The 10,154-nt window shown below is 44.4% G+C and overlaps 3 protein-coding genes across 5 annotated transcripts; 1 reads left to right on the top strand and 2 right to left on the bottom strand.

Moving 5' to 3' along the window:
• The first annotated feature begins 288 nt into the window (after window positions 1-288).
• On the top strand, window positions 289-1,332 carry LOC108108060 (splicing factor 3A subunit 2). Its single transcript, XM_017215937.1, has one exon. It carries the CDS (start codon window positions 396-398, stop codon window positions 1,176-1,178), a length of 783 nt encoding a protein of 260 aa, XP_017071426.1. The 5' UTR covers window positions 289-395; the 3' UTR covers window positions 1,179-1,332.
• LOC108108058 (pneumococcal serine-rich repeat protein) lies at window positions 1,324-9,783 on the bottom strand. 3 transcript variants are annotated; one of them, XM_017215933.1, is made up of 11 exons: window positions 9,658-9,783; window positions 9,391-9,487; window positions 7,881-8,858; window positions 7,235-7,822; window positions 3,660-4,117; window positions 2,745-3,602; window positions 2,446-2,687; window positions 2,112-2,385; window positions 1,885-2,055; window positions 1,721-1,828; window positions 1,324-1,664 (listed from the first exon to the last, which is right to left on the bottom strand). In XM_017215933.1, exons 2-11 carry the CDS (start codon window positions 9,461-9,463, stop codon window positions 1,515-1,517), a joined length of 3,900 nt encoding a protein of 1,299 aa, XP_017071422.1. In that variant the 5' UTR covers window positions 9,464-9,487; window positions 9,658-9,783; the 3' UTR covers window positions 1,324-1,514. The 3 variants fall into 3 exon arrangements, with proteins under 3 accessions (XP_017071422.1, XP_017071423.1, XP_017071424.1); XM_017215934.1 differs by having other exon boundaries at window positions 7,881-8,753; XM_017215935.1 differs by having other exon boundaries at window positions 7,881-8,621.
• LOC108108059 (sentrin-specific protease 1) lies at window positions 4,242-5,878 on the bottom strand. Its single transcript, XM_017215936.1, has one exon. The coding sequence runs from the start codon at window positions 5,807-5,809 to the stop codon at window positions 4,307-4,309; it is 1,503 nt and encodes a 500-aa protein (XP_017071425.1). The 5' UTR covers window positions 5,810-5,878; the 3' UTR covers window positions 4,242-4,306.
• Window positions 9,784-10,154: the final 371 nt, after the last annotated feature.

Raw genomic sequence — 10,154 nt, 5'->3', positions numbered from 1 at the left:
TGCAACTCGAATGAATAGAGTTACCACATCTGTTTTGCGAAATATACCAAAAGAATTTTAAAAATATACTAAAATATATCGTGTTTTTTTATGCCGTTTTATAAATTAATATAATTATATTTAATACACATTTTAATAAAATATAGTATCTATTAAATCTGAAATCGACGAAATTAAATTATTTCAGCTTAAATAAAGCAAGCGGAAGTAAAACATTTATATTTTTATATTTAATCCGTGGCATGAACTATCGTTTAACTCACCACTAGTCAAAAATTGTCTAACAACCCTATCTTGTACAGTGTACACCACTAACAACATTTTTCCGGGAGATTTTTACCAAGGCGAAAACGTTTTTACTTCTTACGGATTAAAAATAAAAGAAAGCACAAGCAATGGACTTTCAGAACCGCGCCGGCGGCAAGACCGGCAGCGGAGGCGTTGCCTCCTGGTCGGAGACAAACCGTGACCGCAAGGAGCGACTGCGTCAACTGGCCCTGGAGACCATCGATCTGAACAAAGATCCCTATTTTATGAAGAACCATCTGGGATCATACGAGTGCAAATTGTGTCTTACGCTGCACAACAACGAGGGCAGCTATTTGGCTCACACGCAGGGTAAGAAGCATCAGGAAAATCTGGCCAGAAGAGCTGCCAAGGAGGCCAAGGAAGCGCCTTCATCACTGCTGGCACCCGAAAAGCCCCGCGTGGAACCGAAGAAGTTCGTCAAGATCGGACGACCCGGATACCGGGTGACCAAGCAGCGCGAACTTAGTAACGGCCAGCAGTCGTTGCTCTTCCAAATTGACTATCCAGAAATCACGGAGGCCATCGTTCCTCGTCATCGCTTCATGTCCGCCTACGAACAGAAGATAGAGCCACCAGACCGTAAATGGCAGTACCTTCTCTTCGCGGCTGAGCCATACGAAACCATTGGATTTAAGGTGCCCTCCCGAGAAGTCGAGAAAAGCGAGGGAAAGTTTTGGACGCATTGGAACCGGGATACCAAGCAGTTCTTCCTGCAGTTCGCATTTAAGTTCGAGCCTAAGATCATGCCGCCACCACCGCCGAATCTACATAGGGCGCTTGGACCACCTGGTGGTTTTCCAATGCCGGGACCTCCACGTCCCGCCATGCATCCAATGTTTAATGGTGTGCCTCCACCGCCACCCATCTAAAAAAATCAACCTATCTGACAGGTGTGTTTTTTGGTATCCTTCGGAGTCGTTATTGTGATACACCAAAGTCAAGGTAATCACTACACTATGAAAGTCTACATAAACATACCCATAACACTTCAAATAATAAATAATTTTTACTTAATACAACTTATGTTCTTTGTATTTTTGTTTCTGGCTTACGAAAATGAAAAAATATTGCTGGTTTTCATCGTAAATTTACGTCTTACAAATCGATCGCGTTTAGGGTACAATAAGCTTAAATCTATTCTGATTTCTTAAACTAGAAAATGTACACTTTATCAATACACTTGGCTGGGCTTCTGTCAACAAATTTTAAATCTTTTCACGCTTCTTAAAATTTCGCTTAGAAGCACATCGTGTAATTATGTCCGAGACGTGTGGCTTGTGCTCAAAGATCTTCATTAACTGATTCTGCGCCTCGTTAATGCCATCGGTAATTATCTTGCTACGCTGAATATTGCCCTGCAAAATAAGTTCGTTAATTCAGAATTCATATATGAAATGCTGTAAAGTCTCACCTTTAACAACTCAGTGACGCGCTCCATTTCACTGTTCTTTTCCTTGTCCTTCTCAAGATCTTGCAGCATGGTCTCCAGCCTGCCCATACTTACAATCTCGGATTCATTCTGTAAAAGGACAGTTTAGAAAAAACATCACAAACAATTACATCTATATTTCTTACCAAGTCCTCCATTTGAGAGCGCAAATGATATATTTTCCATCCATTAATTTTTCCCTGGACATTTGGCTGATTGGCTAAATCAATAACTGTGGCCCGACGCTCTTCCCTTGGCTTCACATCCGTATACCGATGGAAATGGTTATTGGCCAACTTATGCGTGGGTTTATAGGTCTGTAAAGTAGAAAAAATATAAATCTCTCCTGAAGTAAAATCACTATTCAACTCACATTAAGCAACGCACAATTGCGTAAACGACGGATTACGAAGTCCACAGGATTTGCGTTTTCCTTGTTGCCTGCCACAGCAGGTGTACTGTTGTTCCGATGGCTGGCGTCACCCGGCACACTATTTGGGGCAACTCCCGGAGCCGCCGCTGTCACCAGTAGACCTCCATTGTTGTGTTTCTGTATGTAGGATGCGCCAGCCGGCGGCGTTGGTTCTGCACTAGGAGGAGGTAGCGATAAAGATGCCTGACTCTGCGTGGATTGCTGGCTGTCATTGCTGGGGTATACATTTATAAATTATTTAATTCCATATAATATTTGAAATCAATTAACTCACGTTGATCGACGTGGCTTTTTCCTAGAGGAGCAATCGTAGCTGGAGCTTGAGCTATTACCAGTGCCATTCATACGAGCTCCCGTCTGCAGTTGCGTTGATCCCACCAAATGAGGCGGTTGCTGATGAGGTTGCTGTTGCTGTGGCGTCGGCGTTTGCACGTCCACAAAGGCACTGGACCCACTGCGGGCTCCAAGTGAGGAGTGGCCAGTGTTCTGTTGCATCGATTGGTGCGAAGAGTACAACTGTGATAAAACAATTATATAGTCAGCTATATTTTAGTGAATGTTTTTGGAACACACCTCGTTGATAGGATTAAAATGCGTAGAATTATCACGTCCACCAGGCCCTCCTGTGGATGGCGGATCACCGATCCTATCCTGCAATTGCTGATCCACACCAGGTGAGGAATTTGCCGACACCGTCGTTGAGCCGTCCGACGAAGCTGGCGAGTCCGCCCGCGAATTTCTCGTTGTGGAAATAGGACCTATTGAGGCAGGCACGCTAGATGCATTACTTCCTACCACATGGGCGATACGCTCTCGTTCTTTCTTGGCCAACGCTTCTACAGTCAGTCCGGAGCTAACAGATGGAGGCACCGACACGGACACAGGCTGAATATTAAAAGTAGTGCCCGGAGCTGGAGGCATATTTTGACCACTGGTATTGCTAGCCATTGACAGTAAGGTGGGTCCCAAATTTTTGGCCGCACGGATAGGAGAACCATCCGCATCCCGCTTGCGCATAAAGTTGGACACCAGTGCTGCACTTCCTGCCGCTTGCTGCGGATTCCCTGCGCCTGTTGTTACCTTCACTGATGTATGCAATGGTATAACCATGTGCTGCGGGGGTGCACTGTTGGGTCCTGCTGGTATTATCAATTGATGGTGGCCAATGGTCCGTGTTGTCGTTCCTGCAGCACCCGAGGGCAAAACAGTGAATGTAGCCTGCGAACCGGCTCCAGCTGCTCCAGTTGGCGCATGGCTGGCAAAAGGCAACGAAGACACAGACAAACTAGTACCACCGGCGCTGCTAACCAATTGTGCCTGCGCTTGGGTGCTCTGCGTCACAGTTGTCGTGGTCAATGACAGAACGCCCGTAGAGGCGGAGGCCGGCATGGAGTCGTAGTAAATCGTGGCAGCACTTCCCTTCTCATCGATCTGTGAATATAGAATCAAATGATACAAAATACTTTACACGTCTTAAATAAAACCAACCTTCATCAACTGGCTCTGTGAAGCCACCACTGGATTCCATGCGCGTTGGAAGCCTGTCACTGTTGGTCCACTAGTGCCGGAGCCGTCTGCTCCGGGCGCGGCTGAGGCTGGAGTCATCATCATTTTGCCCAAGGTTATACCACTTGCATTCTTAATGGGCGTTAGAGTTCCAGTAAGGATATTACCACCGGGTCCCACTCCTGCTCCTCTACCACTAATGGTTAATGGTAGAACAGTAGCTCCTCCGGCCGCTGATGTTGCACCCGCTACTGAACTTGGATTGACCACACTGGCCGAGACATTCGGTACTGGTACCGCCTGAATGCTGGCCACACCCTGTGGTGTCATTGTGGGTCCTGTGGTTCCTCCGGCGGTGGACAATTTTCCAATGGGATTTAGCTGAGTTATAGTTAACGATGGCTGTGCTTTGGCGGTCATTGTGACCGGTGGTCGAATGCCTACAGGTTAGTAAAAAATAAGATTTTCAGTTTATATGATAATAAATAAGAGATTATGAAATAAGAAATCAAGTTAAAAAAGTTTATGTTAAACGACAGCAAGTGGAATCCACCATGGGCTAGCCTTTATTATAAACATATCTTTTACATAAAAGCTTTCTTCTTTTTAGCAAAGTTTGAGAGGAACGCCTACTGCCACAACTCACAGCCGAGAATCTCTAGGGCCATCTTTTTGCGAAAATATATCATGTTTGCCTGAGAGAAGGTAATCCAAGCATCTCGTGATAAGTATTCAGCAAACATACAGCTGTAAACGCCGCAGTCGTCGGAGTTAGTCTGTCGTGGCACGTTTTTGGCTTTCTCAATGCGAAATTTGCTGGTGTCAAAGGCCTTATTGTGTTTATCCAACGACTCTAGCCGGAGGTATTGTTCCAATGCGTCCAGAACTCTTTTATTACACTCGAGAAGGGAATCGTAATACAGGATTGTCTTCTTACGCATATCGATTATGGCCATGCACCAGTGAGAACCTCTATTATGGACAGGCACCAATATGAGATCCTTGCTAAAAAGATCAACCTTCTTTGTCCAGCGTTTTACGCTATTGTATCCACACTGCAGAAGGCGTGGCATAAAGAAAGTGTTCATGCCATACACACTAGGCAGCTGGTAAAAACGTTTCTCCGAACGCTCGGTCAATAGCTCCATGTAGAAGTTAATTATTATGTCGTTAAACCAGGCGCCACTAACTAAAATTTTAATTTCGCTGCGATGGACATTTAAATTGAACTTTGAAACCATAACATCCTCTGGAGAACCGTCATCTAACCGACATAACAGATCAAGATGCTCTTCAGTGAAAGGTATGAATTCACTTTTTTCTTTTTCAACAGACTGAAGAGCATCCTCGATGATCATGACGATGGGCTTGGCTATAGGACGGTTAAAGTGGACCTTCTCGAAAGCGATGCGTTTAGCATGAGCTTTGTCAGCCCTGCGTTTTGCGTGTTCCAAGTCTTCTCTGTAAACCTTTAGTTTTTTTTCAGCCTTCTGCTTGAATTGCTCGACATAGTTGATCTTCAAAAATTTGCAGCTTTTTGATAGACTAAAAAAGATTGGTGTATCCACCTCGGGCTTAGGCAACTCGATGTGATTCTCTACGTTCTTCTTGACCTGACTGTTATCCTGGCTGTTCATTTGCTTTTGTGGAGTCTCGACTTCGGGGCATTTCAGAAAAAGTTGGCAGAGAAAGTTTAGTTTTTGCCGAATAAGAAAAATGTCCTCCTCTATGGTATTCTCTTTATTCGCTACTTCGTTATTCTGGATAGGATTAAGGCTCTGGCTAATGACTTCAACCTTGGAGCGCTGCTGTGGAAGTGGCTTTATCTCGGCGTGTAGCATTGAGATGTTACAATGACTTTGGACAAGATCCGCGTACCGCTTACGCTCTATCTGGCGCCGCTCCAGAGCAAGTAAACTTTTTTCCCCTTGGGTCTGTGATCCAGAATTGTTGGCATTGAAAAGTGTTCTACAGGCTCGTGCCTGATGCTTAATAAAAACAGGTGTCTTATATATGGACATCGGCATGAAACCTTTTGATTGATTATCATATTTTTGCTCTGTCATGGTTTTAATGAAAATGGCGTCTGTAGGAGCTCCGTTTGCTATTAATCGGTTGACAAAATATTCCATGCACTGATATTTTCTCGGCTGAGAACTATTGTTTTGATTCTTTCGCTTTCTGGGAAAAATAAATATGTTAGACTGGTAGTCTTCTTTGGGTCCTGTGCCCGGTCCGATATCAGCTTGTGCGACCATCTCGTTGATATAGATAGACATATTAAAGGTGACGAAATAAATTGTTGTTGGTTGTCAGTTGACTTAAAATGACACTGTGCTTTCTAGTTAGAAATCGTAAATCGATAGTCTGTACATTTACATATCAACAGTGTTGTAATATTATCCTTTGTTTTTCAACACTACAATGTTATTAACATATCAAGGGATCCATCCTGCTGTCGTTTTTATACCCGTTACTCGTAGAGTAAAAGGGTATACTAGATTCGTTGAAAAGTATGTAACAGATAGAAGGAAGCTTTTGCGACCCTATAAAGTATATATATTCTTGATCAGGATCAATAGCGAAGTCGATTGAGCCATGTCCGTCTGTCCGTCCGTCCGTCCGTCCGTCCGTATGAACGCTGAGATCTCAGGAACTATAGCAGATACAAAGCTGAGATTAAGCATGAAGATTCTTGAGGTCCCGGGACAGCGCAAGTTTATTACAGCATCCTGCCACGCCCACTCTAACGCCCACAAATCGCAAAAAACTAAAATTGCTGAAATCTCAGGAACTATTGCAGTTAGTAAGTTGAAATTCAAAAAGTATAATCTTTAGATGGCAGCGCATCTTATAGTGGTACTACTATCCGGCCACACCCACCCATACGCCCACAAGGCTCAAAAGACGGTTTTCGGATTTTCTAGAAAAGCTGATATCTCGGTAACTATAAGAGATAGAAAGTTCGGATCAAGCATGTATGTTTCTATAATGCTCCCAATGCCAATTGTTTTTTTCCAATCACGCCACGCCCACTCGAACGCCCACAAAACCCGAAAAACCAAAAATGCAAAAATCTCGAAAACTATAAAAGCTACACAATTTTGCTGAGGAACACGTATTTAGGAGATGCCTCTGCAACTTGCCACGAAGTTGCATCCGGCCACGCCCACTCTAACGCCCACAAACCGCGGAAAACTGTGGAGTCTATAATATTATTATGAATGCCTTCGTTTGACCTTGTGTAACTTATTTTTGTTAATATCTATCGACTTACAAAAGATTTTTAAAATCGGAACATTATTTTGCTATTTATGAAGAAATTAAGGTTATAAGGCTTCACATGGGCAGTGACGTCACTATAAGCATACTCAACATACTTCCTCTGACAATAGGTGGCGCCTTGTGAATTTCCACTAGCAAAATTTATATTTTAAAATTGTGTAAAACAGTAACGAGTATCTTATAGTCGCGGCACTCGACTATAGCGTTTCCTCTTGTTTGACTTTGATTTCTTTCACTTTCATTCATAGTCCTTTGGAAGAATTGTAACTTACCCATCTTAGCCGCCGCGGTGGTGCTCATCAAGAATGGCTGCAGCATTACATTTCCCGCAAGACGTGCACCCGATCCGATGATCTGCTGCGTCGTTCCCGTTGCAGGCTGTTGCAGTTGAATGATCCGAGTGGTGGGCAGATTAGTGGCCGTCAGGGCAGTTCCTCCAGCACCGGGACCCCGCCCGGGCGCCACTGTTGCTCCTCCAGATACACTAACAGCCGTTGGTGAGGCCGTAACACTGGTATTGAGCTGAGGGATGCTTGGAGCTCTAATACTTATGCTCGTGGTGTTCAGTTTGCCAGCTGGAAAACTCTTGCCCAGTGGGATGGGTCGCATCTGTCGGGGTGTTACTGTAGTTCCACCGGGAGTCGTCGTTGTAACTCCACCAGTGGGCGTGGCCACAGCGAAACGTGGATTAAATTGTTGGCCCGGATTCTGGCTGGCATTAGATGTAGACACATTGGAAGAGTAAACTAGGGTGGCCTGATGCTGCCTTTGTGGCAAAACAGTGGCCACATAAGCCTGAGGACCTCCTGGTCCTGCAGCCTGTTGTGGTGTCAAGGTCTGTCCAGCCGTAACTGATAGAGCTAAAACAGAAGTACGATTAGACTGTTGTTTTAACAAAATAACCAAATATTAACTTACCTGTTGGCGCCTGTACTGGCGTTGTAGTCACCACATTGGCATTAGATACCCCCGCGGATGTCGTTATTATCCTTTGGCGTGGCTGATGAATTGCACGGATCAGTTGTACCTGTCCCGTGGAACTCTGCATCCAAGCAGCACTATTGCTGGACGATATCACCGCCGATGGTGGTTGTGATGAGAGCGCCACTCCACTCCTACTCACCGAAGCAGTTGCTCCGCGAACAAATCCACCAGTTGAGCTGAGCACTGTGGGTGCAGTGGGCGTCACAGTAGCAGAGGATGTGGCCCTCAAAGGCGTCACGAGGCGCTGTCCTACACCAACGCCAACGCCTCCTATTTGAGTGGCCGTCACACTGGCTCGGGGCAGATACGTGGCTTGTGTTACGGGCCTGGTGACCGTTATTGAAGCATTTGCCCCACTCCTCGCTGGAGCAGCTGGTATGGCCGTAATTTGAGTCCTTCCTGTGGCCGTGACATTCTCCAGCTGCTTAATCATGGGCATCACCACCCGGACTTGTGTGGACTGACCACCGGCTCCGATGGCCCGTATCGAAGCAGCCGTTGTCGCCTGTCCTGCATTTAAAGCAATCGGCGTGCCTCCCAGGGAACTTTGCTGAACTGAATTGGCTGCTGCCACTTTGATTGTGCCTCCACTAAGGATCGGTGTGCCCGAAATAGATATCCCACCGCCGCCGTCGGATTTCACATGGGTGATCTTGGCGGCCACCGCCGGGTGCGCTGCAGAGGATGGCAAATGGGATGGCAATGAGTACTTGTTTATGACGCCGCGCAGCTGCAGGGGCGGATGTGATTGCGATACCAGGGATGCGGATGCGGATGCAGATGCTGAGGCGGATAAAGATCCAGTTGCTGCCAATGATGATGATGATGGATATAAGGATGGCAGCATTGACAACGATGGCAGTGCATGGCGATGCAGTTGTTGTGTGCGTATCTTAATTGTTTTCAGAGGGGCTGTGCGGGTGGCATTTTGTGGCTGTTGTGAAATTTTGGTTACAAGTTCCACATGGAACACAATCAATGGACAGACATGGGGATTATGGACCGATTTCGACAATGATTTATGAGTCTGGTTTACTAAAAAACACTTCAATTAATGTATTTATATAAATTATTATTTAATTTATATATGTACATATACAAACATCAACCAAAAATCATTGCTTTAGTCGAACTCTTTAAAAAGTCATTACTTTTAAGCTCCAACATATTAAGGACAATTTCACAGCTTTTGGCAACTCTGCCACGAATGCACAGTAACAACAAAACAAACACATACACACAGACGCACAAAGAGAAGAGAACAGCTTTTGCTGCGAAAGTGAGGCACACAGAAGAATGGGAAACAAACAGTGCGCGTATGCGAGAGCAAAAGAGAGGTGCACAAATGTTATGTATACACACGCATACAAGGGCACACTGCTCATACGTATATACATGCATGTATATAAATATAAATATTCCACTTGGATATCGGTGAACTTACCTGATGGCGCTGTAGCTGTACTTCCGCCGCCCACCGGACCTCCTCCCGCGCCGCCTTCACTCGACGCACTCATTGTTTTAGCTTAGTTTTGCGATTCCTGCAACACACAACAAATTTGGAATAAGTCTCCCGTTCCACGTTTTACATGTTCTCTTCTTCTCCCACTCTTTCTCTTCTTATCACTTATGTATCTATTCTTCGCAGCATACGCACACACGAAAAACAAGAAATTAACTGTAGCATTTACATGTTTTCATATTAACTTGCCTTTTATGCTTTTTAGGGGCACTGTTACGCCCTACGAGAAGCGGTTTACAATTTTTACCAGGGCTTTTAATATTTGTCAAAAGTTCCTTGTTTTTTTGCTCTTCTTTTCACTCTGAATATTGTCAGTGTTACCATTTGTTGATGAATAAATAATCCCATCTATTGAAAACAACACTTATCGATAGTCGTCCAAAAATTATTCAGACTTAATACATATGAAGGAAACAGCTTAAGTTGTTGCCGCCGCACAGTTTTTAAAAATTAAATTTAAATTAAAATTTATTTCATATTCAGTCAATATTTAAATGACTATATCACATTTCATTTACATTGAATATATGTATAATCGACGTAGAAACTGCTTTAAATAATTTGTTTATACAATGTAAATGTTAATAGAAACTAGCGATGGTATTTTTATAGCCACCAAACTTATATTCTAGTATTTTTTTGTGGGGGTGTGAGGTATTGTTTGGCGCCACCTGCAGCCACACTGG

The sequence above is a fragment of the Drosophila eugracilis genome, unplaced genomic scaffold (genome assembly GCF_018153835.1).
Source record: "Drosophila eugracilis isolate 14026-0451.02 unplaced genomic scaffold, ASM1815383v1 contig_2088, whole genome shotgun sequence".
Lineage (NCBI taxonomy): Eukaryota > Metazoa > Arthropoda > Insecta > Diptera > Drosophilidae > Drosophila > Drosophila eugracilis.
This window is presented reverse-complemented; position numbering and strand designations above follow the sequence as displayed.